Here is a 21,786-nt window from a genome sequence, read left to right as displayed (position 1 = left end):
GTTTCTCGATCACAGTAGTTCTAATAGCCTTAGACTGTTTCCTAAAAGCAAGAGGCAACAGAGCCAGTCCAAGCTTACAGATTAGTATGAACAACTGGTCACTCCTAGACTCTACTTCTGGAAAGTGAGAACAGAAGGATCTACAGTGCTCGTACTTAAAACACACTGGCTTGCGTGTTACAGTACAGATAGAAAATATACATGGAATCCAGGCCTCTGTTCTTAGAAGTAGCAGCTAAGTGTCCAACATCAGTGAGGAAGACTTGTCAGTACCTAGCCAGGGAATTCCTAAAAGTCTCTTCACCATTAATTCTCCTCTTGTCAAGACCACAGCAACCACAATGATAAGCAACTTCCTAGTCTGCTAATGCAGTTATGAAAACGTAAGTGCTCACTGAGGATATTGTGAATAACAGACTTTGAATATCAGGGTCTCTGATTTTATGGGCAATCAGATCTGAGATTTATGGGAGGAGATTTATGGGCTGAAAGCCACAGCAGAAGCATCCATCTCAGACATCCCCTACCAAAGTCTTTCCTTCTACACACAGATACACAGGTGGACAAGTACATAAAGCTGCAGACTTTCATATTCTCTTTACTTCATTTCCTGTGTTTACTCCTGTGACTACTGGGGATGACAAGACTTCCTGCACAAGCAAAGGATTCTCTGGACACAATCACTATAAAATATAAAGGTGTTCTTGCAAATAAGCAACAGGGTTGGATTTCTAAGCCATGGAAGAGCAGCACACGTCATTTACCTGCCCTTCTGAATTGCTCCCCCAGGCATAAACATCTCCAGCTGATGCCAAAGCAAGTGTGTGTTCAGCTCCAACTGCCACATCTTCAATGACCACTCCGGCCAGAGCAGGGATTTGCTGGGGTCGATTGTGATTACGGGCACGCCCCTCAGGTAAGCCTATCAAGCGGTCTGAAAGATAGAAGAGGAAGTTTAGGATGGGACTCTGAAGTTTGTGTTTTGTAATAGGCCATTAACTTTTTATGTTAGACTGTCAATGGTGTATATATTTCAATGGGGCAAAACATGCTATTTCAGCAAAATATACCACTTTAATTAAAAGTTTGAGGTATTTCTATATGAAATGTTAGTCTTTTATTTATAAGGAAAATTGAGCCAGGCGGTGGTGACACATGCCTTTAATTCCACCACTCAAAGGTAGAGACAGGTGGATCTCTGTGAGTTCAAAGCCAGCCCAGGACAGCCAGGGCTGTTACACAGAGAAATCTTGTCGGGGGGAGGGGAGAGAGCCATGAAACCTGTTTTAGCCTCAAATTTCTACCCCACTGCTCTCTTAACCCCTGCTGCTCACCATCCCATAGGCCCATTAGGCATGGCATCTGCCATCTGAATTCTACTTACACAGCTGCCCTAAAACTGTCCCTCCAAACCCTGAGTTGGCTCCTGCCTACTTTCTACAGTGGCCTCTCAGATCCTGGCTCATTGGAATGATACATAACTATCTGATAATAGGACCCGAGTTCCCTAGTTCCCCAGAGACTGTTCATTACATTCACCAATACGCTATTCAAAACTAACTGCCCCAACATTCCCCAGAATTCTACTCTAGTCTTCATTCTACATGATAAAAGGTCTACCTACTACCACTATGTAATCAATGTCCTAACCTAGATCTGTATACTCTGGAGTCTCAGATACAAATTCCCAATAGCCTATTGGGAATATCTAGAAGAGAAGGTCCCATATGGTGGTTATGATTTGGACATAAAATGGTTCCAAAGGTTCATGTGTGCTGAAGCTGTGATCTCACACTAAAGTGTTATTGAGAGGATGCTAACTTCATCAATGATTCTTCTACAGCTGAATGATTACTAAGAGGTGGGACCTGGTTGGAAGAAATGATAATTGGAGGCACATCTTTCTTCTTTTTTAACAGTTACTTATTCAATTAAAAATATTTTAATTTTTTATATATATGTGTGAGTGAGTGCATGCATGCCTAGTGACCATGGAGACCACAGGGTCTTGAATTCCCTGGAATTAGAGTTAGAGAAGGTTGTGAACCACATGATGTGTATGCTTGGAACTCAAACCAGGCTTTTTATAAAAGCAACAAGTGCTATTAACTGTTGAGACATCTTTTCAGCCCCTTATTTATTTGCTGCGGCTTCTTCTCCTCCTCTTGTGTATACATACATACATGCCATACTATGTATATAAAGGTCAGAGGACAATTATCTCTTTTATTTAGCATGTGAGTTCTGAGACTTGGCAGCAAGCACCATTACACACGGAGCTATCTTGCCAGCCTGGAGGAATGTGTTTGAAGGATGTATCTTGTCCCCAGTGGCTTCCCCCTCCTCTCTCTCTGCCTCATAGCTACCTTGAGGTGAATAGCTTTTCTTCACCATTCTCTTCTCCCAAGAGAATCTGTTTTGTCATGAATCCAGGAGCAATGGAACCACAAAACTACACAAGGACAAAAGCTAAGCTCCTCCCCTCAGCTAGCTCCTCCTTACAGCGAAGACTCAGAGCACTCCAAGACTAGAAACCAGTCCCTGCTTACTTCTCCCTCTCCTACACCATGCACACAACCTTCAGTCTCTCTAGCCTGACAGCAGCAGAAGGGAGAGGAAGAGTTCTAGGCGGGGACTCTGCTAGCCAGAGGGAAGGCTCTCACGTGAGCTTTAATGGATGGAATTTTATCCTTGAAACAAAATGCATCAAGTAGGAGTAGAAAGTAGGAAGAGAACAGGAACACATGATAAACACCACCCAGGACTCTATACACCTAGAAGGCAAGTGCTTCTATAGTTTACATGTATAGAAGGCATGTGTATTATGGGCTAGAAGGTATCTTACCTTGACCAAAAGTATATACATGACCATCCTTGGTCAAAGCCACAGAAAACTGAGTTCCACAAGCAACCTTTTTAATTCCAATTCCACAAAGGACATCAACTTTCTGTGAAATAAAAGTATAAGGCATATGTTCAGAAGAACAAAATAGAGCAAAGAAAAAAAACCAAACAAATCATGAATTTTCCTATTGGCATTATAACATCAAGTTGTGTCTCCAATAAAAAGGCCAATTGTCATTAATGTTTTACCCAAGTCATATTTCTAAAGATTATTTTCTGTTATTGCTCCAGGTGGTAACTGAGTGTGTGGGAGAAAGTGTGCAGAGGCTGAGAAGTATGGCTAACACTCTCAGGAACTCATGCGAAGTGGAAGCATTCCAAAGAAAACCACTTTTAACGAACACTGCAAGATCCTGTCAGCACAAGCAGCTTCCTGTCAGTTTGCTTTCCTTTTAGTTTTTCCAGGTAATAAACACTGCTCTCTGCGTTCCCCAGAAAGGAAGTTTTCTGCTTCTCTGCACCCCTAGTTGAATATTCCTCAAAGCCACTATTAACATGTCCCATACGATATAAGATAGCAAAATGAACTTGAAAACAAGGTTGTAAATCATATCATATTTTATTAAATTAATTTAAATTTTCTTAAATATGTAATGAAACTCCATATAACAAAGCTGCATAGGTCTATAAAACCAAGAAAATAAAATAACTGTTATTAGTTTATTTTATATGTACTTATTATATGTATATACACACATATAAATATGAATGTATATATACATATACATATATATGCACATATATATTTGACAGATGCACAACTCAATGGTGATAAGCTGAAACAGTAGCTACAGGCAGAGTTGTAGAAAGCTGTCAATAATTTCTCCCTAAGGATTCTGGAGGACTGGTTTCTTCTTTACATGGGACATAGTCACACAACACTCAGCCTGTCTGCAGAGACAGAGGTTTATCCTTGCAGAATGTTTACATCCATTCTATCGTAGTAATGGATTGTAGCACGATTTTCTAACTGTTAATAATAAAAACCTGGAGTCAGATATTAGGGGGTGAAAGCTGATAGATCAGATACAATAGAAGCAATACAGTCAGCCACAAGAGAGACCTTTTACCTCTACCAAATCCTCAGACTGCTTCTGTCTCCACCAAACCTCAGACTACAAATGAGCTCCTGTCTCCTCCCACTTTATATTCCTCTTTCCACCCAGTTATATTCCTCCTGTCTCCACCTCCCTAGTGCTGGGATTAAATGCATTTGATCCCAAGTGCTGGGATCACCTTTGTGTGAGCTCTGTTTCTCTTTTAGACAGATTCAATCTGGTGTAACCCAGGGTGGCCTTGAACTAACAGAGATCACTCTGTCTCTGTCTCCCAGTCCTGGGATTAAAGGTGTGTGCCACCACTCCCTGGACTCTAGTGACTTAGCTCTGCACTCTGATCTTCAGGCAAACTTTATTTGTTAGATTATAAACAAAACATCACTACAATGACTTATTTAAAAGTCAAGATCTAGAATGTTGGACATTTGAGAATAAGCAACACAAGGCCTTAAATTCTCATTACAAAATACAAAAATATTCCAGCTAAAGAATTTCCAATTTAAAAGAGGTACTGATACAAATAATTTCTATTGTATTTAAATTGAGGTTCAAGGCAGTAACTGACCTGAGGGGAAGATTTTGCAGTGGAATTTCCTAAGCCCAGTTTTCCATAGTCTCCATCTCCAAATGCCCACACCATGGAGCCATCTGTTGACACTGCCAAGGTGTGGTTCAGCCCACAGGCCACCTGGAGAAACAACAGAGTACTCAGTGAACTGAACTAAACATAAACTCTTTTTCCAGAACATTTTTCTCTTTTTGACTGAATAATCTCATGTTTGGTTTCCAAGATTCTTACTGGTTTTGGTAGTTGCTCCAAATGTTAATCCAAGAGATTAACTAGAATTTCTAAGATACTTAAAGAATGCTTTTCTTGGTCAACATCTCTGTTTTTGTGCCAATACCAAGCAGTTTTCATTACTGTAGCTCTGTAATAGAGTTTGAAGTCAGGGATGGTAATGCCTCCGGAAGTACTTTTATTGTATAGGATTGTTTTGGCTAACCTGGGTTTTTTGTTTTGCCATATAAACTTGATTATTGTTTTCTCAACATAGGGAAAAATTCAACCATCCAACTCAATGCTGCCACATAGGAGCAACAAGAAAGCTGTACTGTGGAGAGGCAGTTTTTTGTTGCTGTTGCTGCTGCTGTTATTTGGTTGGTTGTTTGAGATGAGGTTGTAATACATGACCTATGCTATGCTTGAACTCTTGATCCTTCTGTTTCAGACTTTCAAATGCTAGGATTACAGGTGTGTGCCACCACACCCAGCTTTTTAGCAAGTTGTGGCAGTACTGAATGGACAGTGTCCCATCTAAAAATTAGGAGTCAAAAATTGTGAATTTTTCACACTGGGAAAAAAAACCCATGAAACATTGTAAAACATGTCACACAAAATGTACAGAGGTTAAATGCAACTAATTCTGGTCTTTCTGAGAGAAGAAAATATTTAAGTGCAACAGAAGCGGTAAGAAAATTACTATCAACTACAGCATCGTATTGACTTATGCCATGCCTGTCCAATCTGATATCCCTCCAGGGCAGTCACTCTCTCTGGAAGTTTTTTGTTAGAGGTATTTCCAAGTCCCAGACGACCATAGTCACCATTCCCAAAGGTGAAGAGTTTGCCATCTGATGTGACCACTGCTGAATGCTTAAAGCCACAAGACATCTAGGACAGAATCAAGGAGAAAACGGTTTATAAGAAGAGAGACTAGGAAAGACGCCAGTCACTTTCAGTTAAGAATGTAGCAATATAATTGGCCTACACGTGAAGGTCAGGTAGTCTACTTGCCCACAGAGCCCTCCTCATCTGCCTCAGCAGGTTCACAAAAACCACGTAGTTCCTGGAATAACTGTCAATACTCTTGGCAGTGTATGCTGACTTAGACTAAAAGAGATAATGAATGGAAAAATCTATAGTAAACCCCAGGGTGCTATGTAATTTCACAATATTATCTTAGATCACTAGCTGACCTAACAGACATGCTCATTTCTTTGCAACAAAAAGGATGGGGTTAGATAAAAGTTTCCCCTCTACCTACCAAGAACTGTGAGGTAAGACCCAATCCTGTGATATTTTCTAAGAGCCTTGCAGCATCATATCCTGCACCAAGTTAGCTGGTTTGGAAAAGTTAAGTCCATTCTAACATTAAAATCTATTTAGTTCCTGAAAAGCTCAATAAAGAGCCTATATAACCAAAGATTGTGGATCTCTTATACTGCTCATAGAATCTGTTTTTATACTATTTCTGCTAGCTAAACTTCAGAATGCTATTTACTAACTCCGTATTTCTATTCAAAGGCTAATGTATCCATGCCATGTCTGACCTGCACCACTTCTTCTCCTTGTAATGCTTCGATCTGCCTTGGTCGCCGTTGCCTGTCACTGTTCCCGTGGCCAAGTTTGCCATAGTCCCCATCTCCCCAGCTAAAGACTTCACCACTTTCTGTCAGGGCCATTGAGTGTCCATCAGAGCCACAGGAAGTCACCAGCTGGGTCACCACAAAGCCTATAAGATGGCAGAAACACAAAAGGTGTCAAATGGTAAAACATTTCTCCTACAGCTGCTATAGAATGCCCTAAGATTTGAAAAGCCCCCAAATGTTATATGGAATAACCAACTTTTTAAACCTTTAAATCAAATTTATATACATAACCTGGCAAAACTGGGAGCAATTACACAAAATGATGACAATGAGGAAGGATAAGAAAAGCTGTTACAGCCACTAAGGGTGATGATATTCTAGCCACTCCTATAGATGCTTTTTAAGGGCTGTCTCATTTCTCCTTTCACGCACATCTGGGGGCAGACACCAGCATCCCTATTTTCTGCAGTTGCAGAGATTGAGTTGCAAAGTGTATAGTGGTTACATAAAGTTCCTGAGACAGGGACCAGAAAGAAGAGGTGGGGACCCAGCCTGTGTCCCACTCACATTGCAGCACTCTACCACCAGATCTGCAGACATTCCCTGTTAACTCTTAAGCAGAAGCATTTACTTAGAGTCCTCTGTGTTCTCCATGGAAAAGACGTGCTCACCTTACAGCCTGTGGGCCAAGTACATCCTAAGATAACTATGGATGGCCAGGCGGTGGTGGGGCACACCTTCAATTCCAGCACTTGGGAGGCAGAGGCAGGCGGATCTCTGTGAGCTTGAGGCCAGCCTGATCTACAGAGCGAGTTTCAGGACAGCCAGAGCTGTTACACAGAAAAATCTTGTCTTCAAAACAAAACTAAACAAAAAGACAGCTATGGATGCAGCCTAACACATTTGTAGATGACATCATGGCACATGTTCAAAGGTAGGATATCTCTTACTGTAAGCTTTGGGATCTATGAGACACTGCAGCTGTTTCTCTTGAGACATACTTTATCAAGTCACACAGAACTCTGCCAGAAATGACCTTTAAACTCTCTAGCACAGCTGGAGGTTTTCATGTGAGCTGTTTTTTATGTTAATGAAACTTACACATGACTACCTGATCAAAGTTTAACAATTTTAAGGAATTTGTTTACAATATAAAACATTTGTATATGTATATGCTGCTGGATTCTAGCACTCCTACTTGTGAAATAGCTTTAAATATGTGGAAATTAAGGCTGTACATAAGCAAACCCCCATGGGTTCACCAAGTTAAGAAGAGTTTCAGTAGATGCACACAGTCAGATCACAGTTTCTAACCATTTTAAATTCATGGTAGCCTTACCTTGCAGGGCTGAAATAACAGTCAGTACATGAAGATCATCTGAATTTCCTTGCCCTAATCTTCCATAACTTCCTTCCCCACAAGCCAACACTGTGCCATTGGCCTGGATGACAAAGGTACAATTCTGACCACATATAACCTAGTATAAAACACAGAATAAAAAACATTATCCTTGTTTAGGTCGGATATGATCAAGATACAAAGTGTGCATGCATGAAATTATCTAGGAATAAATAAAACACTCCCTCCCCACTACCCTTATTGTTAATCTCTAACTTCAGATATTCTAGATGATCTTGAGGATATCTCTACCAGTTCTTTTCTCCTTTGCACCAAAGCAGGAAAGACGCCTCCCTGTGGCTTCCCTATAGCCTTTGATTACTATAGTTCTGATGACATATGAGACTCATCTGACTGAGATAGTTCATGAAATTTCAGTCAACTGTGCACAGCTAAACAACACAGATAAGAGAAGAAAGGAAAGGTGATAGGGAACTATTAAAGCCTGGTGTAGAAAGAGGCTAAAACAGGGAAGAGCAGTGAACTCTGGGACAGCTTAGGCAGAAGAGAACTGAAGTGAAATGAGTTTGGGAACACAGTACCATGGCTATTAGATGGAGAGAGGAGCATCAATAAAGGCTGGCTACAGGTCCTGGGTAGTTCATGGTTCCCAAAGAGATCAGTGATTAAGATTAGCTTGGCTTCCATAAATATGCACTGTACTGGCCTAATATATTGTGGTATTAATTCACTATACTTGGAAGCAAGAAAAATTTAGAAACTTTTTAAGAAAATGTCTTGAGTACAATAAAACTTCAGTAAGCTTCCATTTGGAGGTCACATATAAATGAGGTTCTTTAATGATTCACCACAATAGACTGAAATTGACAAGCTTAAACCCAAAATAAGTTACTAACAGCAATTGGAATTCCCACATTTCTTCTCAATTCTTCACTCTCTAGTTACCTGTTGGGCCTGTGAGAATGAAGGAGCTGTGGCTGGCACCATTACATTTCTTCCAGCTTCAGCCAGCTGTCCATGCCTGCCAGCACCCCATAAGTAGACATCACATTTACCTCCCAGGTGCCAGTCCTAGAAAACCCACAGGCACCTAAGTTAGGATCATCCAGTTGCTCAAACAAATACATATTGAGCACAAGCATGTGACAACCACTACAGGAAACAGAAGGACACAGAAACACATGCATTTACAATCAAAAGAGTGACTGAAACCCACCACATAGTAATCTTATCTTTACTCACCTCAGGCCTGGAAGTTGCCCAAGACATAATTTGTTCATCCATGCCATTGATCCACTTGCTGTTATCCTGCAAGACAGAGCACACATCACAACCAATGATGCCTTCCCAGGACCTAATCTGCTCCTGACTAGTGAAAAAGTTCCCTTTCTAAAAATCATAGTGATATTAGGACAAGTCAACAATATTTGTTCTTATTTCACTTTTAAAAAGATAGTGTCTTGCTATGCTGCTCAGGTCAGCTGGCTTCAAACTCTTGATCTCAAAATTTCTTGCTTCTTCCTCCTAAGAAGTTGGAACTACAGACATATGCCACTCCATCCAGCAAGTCCGATGTCATAGTAATTTCAAACTTGCTTTTTGCATTCTAGTATTTACTTTTATTATACATGCTTTTACTCTCACTGTAGCCTTGGTTCAAGGCTAACCATTCGGGGCTGCAGAGATGGCTCTGCGGTTAAGAGCACTGGCTGCTCTTCCAGAGAACTCGGGTTCAATTCCCAGCACCCACATGGCCACTCACGACTATTTATAACTCCAGTTCCAGGGAACCTGATACCCATGACAAAACACCAATACACATAAAATAAAATAAATAAAAAAGACCTATTTTTTTTATAAAAAGCTAATCATTCATGTTTACTGAGCGCCTATAGGTGCAAAGACATGTACAAAGCCTAATGCCTCCCTAGATTCTTTGTCTAGTTTAGTGGGTAAGTCACTAGATGCTGATTACTAGTATGTTTAAAGTGCAGAGTAAATCAGAATCTCCATGTGGCATAAATCCCACAAAGTGACCAGAAGGAAACAAAAATATGCATGATTAAGACACTTGACAAGCACCTACACATGAAGAGAAAAGTATGGAACTACTTACGGAGTCAGCAGACTCAGAAGGGCTGTCACCAGAAACCAGAATAGCCATTCAATAGAAAAGAATATTCTGATTCACACAAGGGCATGTCACCAGCTAGTCAGGCCAGCAGAGAAACCATGGCATACCAAGCACTCATGGCGCAATGGCCACTTCAAATAATAGCAGCTCAGGATTCTCTTACCATGAGGAGTACTAATTCATCCTCAGGAACAGGCTCTAGATCTGGGACAGTAAATGACTCTGGAAACTGTGCTCCATTGGTCAGGGCTTCTGCAGCCTTGATGGTGGTCGAGAAGCATTCTAACCAGGCCCACTCATTCGGATTCCAGGACACAGGGTCAGGGAGGCAGTTCTGATGGTGTGGTGGCACTGGAGGGCTACACAACAGTTGATCCAGATGAAGCCCCACAGCAAGGGAAGCCAGACATTGCATGTAGGGGCTGTGAACAAGCTGGTCACCACAAACCACATGAGGCTAAGAAAAACAAACAAAAGAACGACATGTTAAGGAGCCTGTGTCAGATATTCTGGATAAACAAATGTTATAAAAGCTTTTAGGGCTAGTAAAGAGGATTCTATATATTCTTCACTCCATTTTTATCTAACATATATAAAATAACTTATATAACTATATTACATTCATCAAAACTAAGAAACACATGCTGGTATAATATTAGCCAAATCAGAGCTTTATTTGGTTTTGCCACTCATATCTCTTTTTGTTTCAGAATCCAATATGGGCTCATATTGGACTGCTGTGTGTGTATGTGTGACTGTATCTTTTTCCAATTATAATAAACAAGGTAGATAACAACTAAATCACGAAGACCTGACTCCTCTCACATTTCTTCCTTTACCAAGAAAACCTTGGTAGTCATCAAAGACAAATTCTCTTTTATGGCAGTCTTTAATCACAGCAGAGCAAATCTATCACAGAGACCATGAAATTAAATTCAGGTAAATTCTTCAGTGAAATTAACTGGGTATGGAGTGAATAAATCATCTGAAAAAGAATGTGTCAACACTACAGATTTGGGGGTTATAGTTTCAATTTACTCAGGTGAAAATAAAGAAAAAATGGGCTTAAGATGACTGAACAACTGCTTAGGTACAAGTGACTTCATTTCTGTCCCAACAGCTGCACTTACTTCACTCAAATATCATGTCCCTGTGGGATAGGAGAGTGGGGTGGAATACAAATTCCAAAATACCAAGTATTATGGGAGTCATGGCCATGAGTTACCTTTTCATAGGCATATTGCTCTTGAAGCATCATGGGCAGCCGCTCCAGAAATGCTCTCATGCAGGGAGCCATATTTAATCCCAGAACACCTTGTTGTTTCAGGGCTGTCCTACAGGTTGCTAAAACATGATTGGCAGAAGCCCATTCTGCTGTACAATTCACAACCAAAACATCCTGGTGGAAAAATAAATAATGCCATATGATTAATTTGTTTAATTAAAGATTAAAACACCATGCCATCACCATTCAACCTGAGAAATTCTCTCCAATAAATGGATAAAATACTTTTCCTTTTCATACACAAAAAAATGTCTAGAGAAATTTAAAACATCCTAATTTAAGTAAAACAAGTAAATAAAACAAAAGAAAAAATGTGAACCACCTTAACAAACTTTCTTTAAAAACAGTATCAATTACCTGCTAGTTCACAGGCCTTGTAAGACTAGGTATTCAGTATATTTCACAAGTCTGACATGACTATAGGGACATTATTAGAAATAAATAGTTGTTTCCTCAGGAACACAACGTAAAAGCCCCAGAAACCTCCTATTCTATGCAGTAAGCTCAATGGCCCTTTGTACTGCTTAGGGTGCTATACACTATAGTGCTCATCTTAAAAATATCCTAGCATTGGTTAGTTTTTATTTTTACTTTTAGTAGAACCACTCACATAGGATTATAGCTTCTTTTTTATTTTGTTTTTTCAAGATAGAGTTTCTCTGTATAGCAGCTCTGGCTTCTTTTAATACCATTTAAGCATATATAGAAATCAAACAGCACACTGACTTTGATCTTTGAGCATATGAAGACAGCTATAGGGCAATCAGAAGAAGTCTCACAGCAGGTTGGTTAACACTTTTACTAGAATTTTAAATTTTAAAGCCATGATATATTTTGGATACTTAAATGTTTCTGAGATTTTTTTCCCCCATGGAATATTCTTTTGAGTTAGCTTAGTGCTATGAGAATTCATGTGAGGAAAATCAGAATCAACTTGTGTCTTCCAATGGGATAAATTTAAAAAATAAAAATAAAATCAAGCACTTTCAGCAAAGCCCAGGTACAGAAGAAAGAGGCTAGGATGAGAAATGAGCATCCTCAGGTTTTAACTTCCTTCTACCATTAAATAGGCACATTATCTTGGGCAGGTAATAATCTTTCAGATAGCAGTTGTTCCTCTGTAAAGTGAGGGGCTTGGGCTGTAATTTCTAAAACGTCTCTAGATTCATACTCAATGGTTTGTTGTGACTGTAATGTTACCTTTGATCTATTCGAGCAAGCAGCTACCCCAACTTCTGGAATCCATACTGTGGTCTGAATAGCTCCAGAGCCTATCACAACAGTTTGCAAGACAGAGCCATCCTAAAATGAGATATATTTATCAGTACTCATTTCCTGACTTTAGGCACTGTTGACACAGTGTTACTTTGCATTCACAAAATATACATTAAAAATTATTATAACTGAGCTGAATTCAAGAACATTGACTTTATAAACTATGTTTTACTTTATACCTTCTTTTCACTTTAAAAATACTTATCACTAAGAAAAACCAAAGGATAAGAGACTGGTTCTATAGATGATTATCTTATAGACAGAATCATCTCTATAGGAGCTTTTCCATTACCCAAGACACTGTTACATGAAATATTCTTAATATTAGTTAATTTTTATTATTATGATACAAACTAATGTAAAAAGCTTCTTAATGTTAAAAAAACAAAACAAAACTGTGTTCTTACCCTTAAAGACCAAATGTTCATAAGCCCTCCAAGTCCACCAGACACTAAGGCCAACCCATCAGAACTGAAGGCCACAGTGCGCACAGGAGTGATGTGTCCCCGCAGCTGATAAACACACTTGGCTCCTGCCCATTTCTTACAGCCATCCTATAAATTATTATTTTGAATATGTATTAGTTTAAAAATAATTTACAGGTTTAAGATTCATGGCTTACTCTTGGAAATTTTACATTTCAGTAGTATGAAACAGGGGGTTGAGGTAGAAACACTTTCTACCATAAAGTTATTTAACTTGATGAAGCAGCAACTGGGTTCTGTTTCTATACTTTTTAAAACTAATTTTCTATTTGTTTTTTTTTGTTGTTGTTGTTTTATTTTGTTTTTGAGACAGTACTTCTCTGTGTAGCCCTGGCTGTCTTAACACACTCTGTAGACCAGGCTGGCCTTAAACTCAGAGATCCGCCTGCCTCTGCTGGGATTAAAGGTATGAACTACCACCTCCTGGCTAATTTTCTGTTGTTTAAATAAGCAGAAATAACTACAGTTCAAAGTTCCAGGATCTGTGAGACAGAAAAATTCTGACTTTCGCTTGTGACCAATAGTTTGATTTCATGTAATTTTTATTTTCTCACCTAACACTGGTGATCTGCATATGATCAATCTATAAACGGGGTTCCCTATTGTCAGCTGATGGATCTGTCTGTAACACTGTGTCTTCTATGGCACTTCCCTGCTATCATTTAGCTGGTTATTCCTTCCCTTCTTCCTGTACTTTGCTTCCTCTTTATTCTAGTTAGGACAGAGACTAGTACTAGATGCACCCATTTACCCAAAGGAACTTCTTCAAAGGGTGTTTGTATCATATACAGAAGGGAGCTGCAAACTCAGAGAATAATCAGGTACTTAGTATTTTAAAGAATTGTAAAATGGCAATATTAGTATCTTATTATTGGCATTTTTACTTAAAATAGTAGGTGGTTTGGCTTCTATTTTAAAAAGAAGATACTTTGTTAACAATAGGAACTTAATTCTACAGAGTGACAACCAGCCAGTGCAGCAGCTGAGCACTTTACATCAACACTTAACAGGTCAGAGCCCACCTAGTAACTGAAAGCCAAGGCTCTGAACATGTGGCAACAGTAAAAAGGTTTCTGAATATGTCATGATCAAAAAATAAATGTGAAATAAAGCACACACAGATCCTAGGTGTTTCTGGTAGCAATTGCCTTTGCATTGTATGACCCTGCTGCAGTCTTGGTTCTGAACACATGTGTCCCTGCACTGTGCATGTTGTTACACTGTGCAACAAACACCAATGAAGGTTTTCTGAAACATCTTGTTAAAATGTGATATTGCATGCTATGTATTGTTGTGATTTTTACATACAAAATTTCCTGTTCTTATAGAAATGTAATGGTTTAATTACAGAAAATAAAGGTTGGGTTTTTTTTTTGTATTTTCCGATTACCATTCCTCTGCAAGTATCAAACTAGTATATCTTTAGGCTATATTGCATTTGAGTATTTTATTTTAAAATTTGCTGTTTAAGACACTGCGAGTTTCATTAAAAAATTTTTTTGACTTTGAATTAGGACAGAGATTCTAACAATTTTGAAATGATTCTAAATACACCTGCCATTTTGTACTATGTATTGATGCAAAATAGTGTTCTCAGTACTGACAAATATAAAATCAAAAATTGGTCAATTCTGAAGGACAGTGAAGATGGTCTATGTTATTTGCTACTAAACATTCAGCAAAGACTTACTTCTTTAATGTAAAAATAAACAAGCACATGTATCCCATAACCATGTAAATTTACTTTGTTCTTTAATAAATGGTAAAATCAGATATATAGCAAAGAATTGATCTAAAAAACTCTGACCATGACTTATTATCGTGAATGTTTGCTGTGCTCATCTGCTCATACACCCACACCAGGGCTGTGTAGACGAATTCCTTAGGTGAAAGAGGTTGAGAGTAGAAAAAGTTTAGAAAGTCTAGCTTGAGGTGAAGCATGTGTAAATATCTAAGCTTGAAACTCTTCTTTCAAAACACTAGCTCTGTTCAGGCGAAGTTCTGACACAGGTAGGAGACACTCTGGATGGGAACTCCCATAGTGTAAGTCCACTGTACCTGATTTAACTCACGACTAGTATATCTACAGCATCCATTTTATTCATCACCAACATGGTCACCACTCCATATACATTACACACCTCACAGTAATCAGTAATGACAGTGTCCTTCAGTTATAAAAATGACATGAACTTAAGAGAGCATCCAAATTGCAACAATTACTTACATTCCCCTGATGGATCATGCCCTTCAGGTATAACAGGTTATGCCTTACTGAGGAGTTACTGCACTATAGTTTCAGATAAAGTCACACATTACCTGGCAATTTGATTCCTGGTCCCACCATCCTTCTGAGCTAGTCATACTGGTCTCTGTGGTATCTTGTGGAATACGCCAAACACACACTAAGCCATTCTGACAGCCACTTAAAAAAAAAATCACAAAAGGAGAACATATCAAATGAAAATCTGCTCTTTATTTCTTTTAAAAACCATTTCATGTGCATTGTTGTTTTGCCTACATGTATGTCTGTGTGAGGGTGTCAGATCCCCTGGAACTGGAATTATGGATAGTTCTAAACTGCCATGTGGGTGCTGGGGATTGAACCTGGGTCCTTTCAAAGAGCAGCCAGTGCTCTTAACTACTGAGCCATCTCTCCAGCCCCCTCTCTTGGATAATTTTATGGCGTTACACATTATAAAAATAGTAACAGACACTAAATCAACATTACTGGGAAGTAATACTATTGCAAGCAATAGTCTACACTATCACAAAAATCAACACAAACACAAAGTTATCACATACGTGGCCATTAGTAACTGCAACTTGGATCCTTTCCCTGGAAGGCCGCACCAGGCAATGCCATTTACAGTGGATGGATGGCAGAGAGAATGCAGACAGCGCCAGCATCCTGAAACAGGTCCCCAGAGTTTCACATTTTCTTCTTTGGCACATGTCATAAGAATATGGCCAGTTGGGTCCCATTTCATACTAACAAGAGTCTCCTTAAAATGGTAGGGGGAAAAAATTAGAATACTCACTTCACAATAAGTATTTCATATTCATTTATTTGTGGATGGTACTTCTATAATTCAACTCAATCATTTTAAAATCAAGATTTTTATATGAATCTGATATTTCCATGTAATTCCTAATCTCAATCAACTTGCCTTTTAATGCAGTTTACATTATATATCTATTACTGTGAAAGCTGAATTAATGTCAAGAAAAATCTGGTTGTGAAGATTTACAGTATTTTTCCTTTGCATGTGCACATTCTGAATCATTTTATCAACTGCTAATCACCACAATGTGGAAAAGATGGAAAAGAAAAAAAAAAACAGAAAAAAAATTGCTTACTCCAAATTAGTGAAAATGCTTATAAGAGTCTAGGGCATGTTTTGTGTTTATAGACCTTGATTACTGTGCTTTTCTGCTTTTCTTCTATTTTTTTTGTGATTTTCATTTATGCATATGAGTATTTTGGCTGCATGCATGTCTGTGCATATGCATGCCTGGTGCCTGTAGAGGTCAAAGAGGACATAGGAATCCCTGAACTAGTGTTATAGTTGGCTGGGAGCTGACATGTTAAATATTGGTAATTCGCTGGTAATTGCACTTGGGTCCTCAGGAAGTGTAGCCAGTCCTCTTAAACTCTAAGCCATTTCTCTAGTCCTCTGTGATTTTTTTTAAATAACCCTCCACACTTTCCAACTCCTGGTTTCTTGTTTTTATGTCACCTGCCTGGGTGGCCCTGTAAACATTAGGATTACCGCTGAGGAACCACCTTTGCTTTAGTGGAAGTTCTGGTATTAATGGAGATACTTTGGCAGAGGATATTTCTGGTATTCCTATTTCACTCTTTTGGTTTCATTTATTTTGTAGATTGATTTAAAAAAATCCAGATTCTTCCATGTGAACACATGACACAAAGACTTTGTGTAACAACAGAATACTAAATCATAAGTGACCAATGAGAAATACTGTTGAAGATACTCTACTATCAAACAAAACTACAATAAAAAAAATCCAGAAAAGCAACCATCAAGAAGATGGCCTTTACCTTATGTGCATCAATGAGAACAACGCCTCCTTGCTCAGCTGGTTCTTTTGTTCCCATCAACAACTTTCCATCAAAATATCCTACTGCAAATGGTCTGTCTTCACTGAACCAAGCAATGCAAGTGACAGATACTACCGTGATTAAAACACAAGAAAAAGATGGATTTGTCATTATCTAGACAAATAATTACACACTTTGAAAGAGATCTGTGCTACTACCATAACATCAAGAAAACTTCCACATAGCTCATAAATTAGAACCTGCAGCCGAGAGCCCATACAACCCACTTTAAAGAACATCATTTATGATTGACCTCACTATAAACGTTTCATTTTTTTTGAGGAGGTTTTGTTAAAAAAAAAAAAAGACACTAACAATTTGGTTTGTATTAAGGCACTGTACCAGGTTCTTCTTTTGGGAAAGAATCTACTATAAAACATAACTAAGGCCGGGCAGTAGTGGCATAAACCTTTTAATCCCAGCACTTGGGAGGCAGAGGCAGGCAGATAGGCAGATCTCTGTGAATTCGAGGCCAGCCTGGTCTACGAGAGCTAGCTCCAGGACAATCTCAAACCCCTACTCCAAAAAAAAAAAAAAAAAAAAAAGAAGAAGAAGAAAGAAAACAAAACAGGACTAATGTAGCATAAGCCATAGAAAATCATCTGCTCACTTCCTCCTGATGCCCTAATCATGTTCTCCGGCTCTTAAGACTGTCTATCCAAGCCTCTAATCATATTGCTTTTCTACACACTCACTGTGGAGTAGAAAATAGTACCTAGAGGGCAGGACGGGGAGGAGCTGAGCACATGGGAAGATTTTCCTACTAAGCCTTTCAAAACTTTGTAGGTTTTGAACCCTATGAAGTTATCAAAATTTTAAAAGTAAATTTTTAAAAAAAACAAAACCTAAACATAATAAACAAATAGAATGCTTATTTTTCCTGTCAAATAGAATATCATCAAATTGGCACTGTGACCTCTGAATTACTTGATTCCAGCCAAATAACTAATAACAACTGCTAATAATACATGCACTTAATCAAAGTACTCAGTAAGGAAAAACAGAGGCAGAATTTGTTTCATCTGCTGAGTCAAGGAACCTTCCTCCTCCACCTTCCCCTATTTCCTTAATTTTACTCAGTTGTTAACTTGTTTTTACCAATGATTTTTCCCCCCTTTTCGATATCTCTACCTTTTAAGTTACATTTGGAGTCTGTTAAAAATGTTAAGTCATTCACACAAAGAATGAATGACTAATATGGTATAACAAAGTGAAGTTTCCCTTTATCAGAGAGATAGATACAGTAAGGAGTGGGAGAGAAACATATTCACTCCAGCATTTAAACTCAACCAAAAACCCTTTTGTCTACTTGTCTACTTTCTTGACTACTATAACATCTTACCATCCTTTCGATAGCAGTGCTCCAGCTCTCGGCGGTGCATAGTGGACACATCAACAACTTCAATCAGCCCTAGAGACCCATCCATCCGACCAACCAGCAGTAACTCTGGAGACTCTCCTGACCAGGCTGTAGCTGGACCTTCTTCTGGCCAAGCCAGGGCAGATACCCAGTGAGGTTGAATAGCTACTAATCCTTTTCCTCCTACAGAGGGAGAAATGTTAACTCACACTCATTTAACTCTTAAAAAAAGAACAAGTACCAGATGTGGTGGCACACATCTTTCTTTTGTTTTGTTTTGCTTTGTTTTTCAGGCCAGAATTTTTCTGTGTAGCTTTGGCTAACCTGGAACTCTCTCTGTAGAACAGGTCTTGAACTCACAGAGAGTTCTATTTCCATATCTATATATCTGTATGTATGGCATGTGTAGACTAGGGGGGGGCCTTGAACTCACAAAGATCCACCTGCCTCTGACTCCCAAGTATTGGTATTGGTATTAAAGGTGTGTGGTGGCACACATCTTTAATCCCACCAATCAAGAGGCAGAGGCAGGTGGATTTCCATACCATGGTATCTGTGAACACCCACATAAACAAATAAACATAAAAATGCCTAGTCAAAAATTTTATCTCTGCCAAGCATAGTGTACATGCCTTTAATTCCAGCATTTGAGAGGCAGAGCTAGGAAGAGTTTGAAGCCAACTTGGTCTACAAAGGGGGTTTCAGGACAACCAAGGCTATTACATAGAGCAATTCTGTATCAAAAAACAAAACAAAACAAAAAAATTATCATAGAAGAAACATAAATGAGACAGCTACTTCAAGTGACTCAAAATTACATAGTTTAAGCCCTAGCAACTACCACCTCTCCCGAAGGCCTATTTACTACTACATTAAAAGCAGTTTTGGTTTACCACAGTAGGTATCTGAAACTTTCAGATGAAAGTGTATCTTGTGCAGGATTTTCATAGCTATTGAACAGTTCATGGACTTTCAGGGAAAGCCAAGCCAAATCACTGCTTGGCCTACATGACTAAATGAGAGGAAGGCTGAGTGGTATCCAGGACAGCATCCTCAGAAAGTACTCTTACCGTTAACTTGCCAGATGTTCACCATCTTCTCCAAAGCCCCAGCAAGGTATTTGCCACTGATACTCCAGGAAACAGGTGAGAAGCTTGGGTCGCTGGGTGATCCAAGGCTTTCTTCAGCATCCCCCTCCCTAAAATGCAATAGATGAGTGTGTAATTTACTGTGGGATGTTTTGTACACCATAAAGATTTTTCACTCATATTGGTTTAGTAAAGTGTTGATTGGCCAGCAGTCAGGCAGGAAGTATAATTGGGGTGACCAGTCAAGGAGAATTCTGGCAAGAGGAAGAAAGAGGGTCAGTCACTACACAGATACAGAGGAAGAAAGATGAGAATGCTACACTGAGAAAAGGTACCAAGCCATGTGGCTAAACAGACAAGAATTATGGGTTAATTTAAGTTGTAAGAGCTAGTTAATAATAAGCCTGAGCTAATAAGCCAAACAGTGTTATAATTAATACAGTTTCTATGTGATTATTTGGGTCTGGGCAGTCAGGAAACAAAAGTGCAGTCTTCGCTTACATAACTTTCATCCGCATTTCTAAATTTAGTGAGCTGGATTTTAAACCTTAAAGCAAGGGGTGCACCCAGGCCAGTTATCATAGGATATTCTTTATCAGCAGTATTTGTCATCACAGAGAAGATATCAATTATGAAAAAATGATGTTTCAGTTACTCACAATTAAGACAGAATTTGTCAGCAAAGATATTCAGAATTCTCATGGGTTGTAGACAGGTACTATTCAGAACACACTGATTTCTGTATGCCTAATGTATACATAAGGTCTCAGGAAAGGAATACCCATGGAGAGAAAGAAACTTCACTAAATTCACCGTTGGTTGTGATGACAATTCATACAGCCATTGTGAAAATTAGTTTGGAGAGCTCTCAAAAAATGAAAACAGAACACCACATGTCCCAACTACTTCACTCCTGAATTCATACACTGAGAACTCCATATTCTACCTTCAGGATTATTTGTACTCACATATTTATTGCTGTGGCTTTTGTTTTGTTTGTTTTTACTTTAATGTAATTGGTATCAACCTAGTTGTCTATCAACAGATGAATGGATAATGAAAATTTAATGTCTACAAAAAATGGAATAATATTCAGTTCTAAATAAAACCTTATCACAAAATTTGTAGGAAAGTGAATGTACAATATCAAGTGAGAGCATGCAATCTCAGAAAGAAAAAAAAATTCACACGATTTCCTTCATATGTGGAATCCAGTCAATATATGCAAACAAATGTACATGTGAGCATAGTATAATCTACAGAAAAAAGAAAAGGCTAAATATTAGGAGATGGGGAAGGATTAAATTAGGTAATGAACATGAGTTTTAAAGAAGTATATAAAGCCAATTATGTTTTAGTTCTAACTCTGATGTAGAGTTTCCATTTTTTGTGGTAGATATGCACATAAAAATATATTTAACAGTGCCAGCTATCCTGACTATACAGAAGTTCAATGAGATACATAGACATTGGGCATGGTTAATTTCAATGTGTGATTTTTGTTTGTTTGTTTTCTTTTTTGTTTTTTGAGATAGGGTTTCTCTGTAATTTTGGAGCCTGTCCTGGAACTCACTCTTGTATACCAGGTTGGACTTAAACTCACAGAGAACCGCCTGCCTCTGCCTCCCAAGTGCTGGGATTAAAGGCGTGCGCCACCATTATCTGGCATAGATATGTGATTTTTTTTTATTTGAAAGCTTTTTATAGTAAAGTTTACTAAGTCAATTAAAAAACAAAAGAAATAGCTACAGTTAGTTACAGTACTATAAGAATGTAACATGTTGATACAAAACAATTATTCTAATTCCCAAATAATCACTCAAGACTGATGAAAATTAGTTTACTGGTTTTTTAAAAATAAGATCTCTTTAATAAGGAAGGAAAAAAGAATATAAACAAATAGAAAATATATGAACACAAACGTCTCAAAATGATTTAGAGACTCCATAAAATGTGAGGTTATGTCTCACAGTACAGTGTAGATATACTATGCTGTGTACATGTATATACAGCATATATACACACACGCACAGTATAGATGTTACCCAAAAAAGTCTACTAAAACAGGCCTGGAGAGTTTTCCAGCTGTTCTAATATGATCAGAAACTAAATGAACATTTGAGACAGGACAAAGTCTAAGAAAGCCTCTTATTTATTTGGAAGCAACTGAAAGCAAACACTAAAAGTCTCTGTAGAATGACTAACACATTTTGAATGGGACAAAAAGGCCAATATAATCAAAGTAGTTAATACTCTGGAGAGGCCAGGTAGAGCTCCAATTAAAAAGATGTGTTGTTCATTTGTCCTCATAGCTAAAGCTTAAAAGAAACAATGGAGTGGATTG

At 38.4% G+C, this 21,786-nt stretch overlaps 1 protein-coding gene across 8 annotated transcripts in view; it reads right to left on the bottom strand.

Annotated features, from left to right (window-relative positions):
* The window catches only part of Herc1 (HECT and RLD domain containing E3 ubiquitin protein ligase family member 1), a 172,436-nt gene that overhangs the window by 13,631 nt on the left and 137,019 nt on the right, over nt 1–21,786 (bottom strand). For all 8 annotated transcript variants that reach the window (XM_048423144.3, XM_048423145.3, XM_087905330.1 and 5 more), the window contains exons 53-69: nt 19,425–19,552; nt 18,337–18,537; nt 16,935–17,065; nt 15,677–15,876; nt 15,191–15,296; nt 12,794–12,940; nt 12,312–12,413; nt 11,052–11,225; nt 9,990–10,283; nt 8,935–9,000; nt 8,638–8,763; nt 7,672–7,810; nt 6,294–6,475; nt 5,479–5,634; nt 4,528–4,650; nt 2,846–2,948; nt 765–934 (exon numbers count right to left, since the gene is read on the bottom strand). In XM_048423144.3, coding sequence (XP_048279101.2) covers nt 765–934; nt 2,846–2,948; nt 4,528–4,650; nt 5,479–5,634; nt 6,294–6,475; nt 7,672–7,810; nt 8,638–8,763; nt 8,935–9,000; nt 9,990–10,283; nt 11,052–11,225; nt 12,312–12,413; nt 12,794–12,940; nt 15,191–15,296; nt 15,677–15,876; nt 16,935–17,065; nt 18,337–18,537; nt 19,425–19,552 — 2,548 coding nt within the window. The remainder of the gene's footprint in view (nt 1–764; nt 935–2,845; nt 2,949–4,527; nt 4,651–5,478; nt 5,635–6,293; nt 6,476–7,671; nt 7,811–8,637; nt 8,764–8,934; nt 9,001–9,989; nt 10,284–11,051; nt 11,226–12,311; nt 12,414–12,793; nt 12,941–15,190; nt 15,297–15,676; nt 15,877–16,934; nt 17,066–18,336; nt 18,538–19,424; nt 19,553–21,786) is intronic.

Source organism: Myodes glareolus, chromosome 4 (genome assembly GCF_982192425.1).
Source record: "Myodes glareolus chromosome 4, mMyoGla1.1, whole genome shotgun sequence".
In the NCBI taxonomy this organism is placed as follows: Eukaryota; Metazoa; Chordata; class Mammalia; order Rodentia; family Cricetidae; genus Myodes; species Myodes glareolus.
This window is presented reverse-complemented; position numbering and strand designations above follow the sequence as displayed.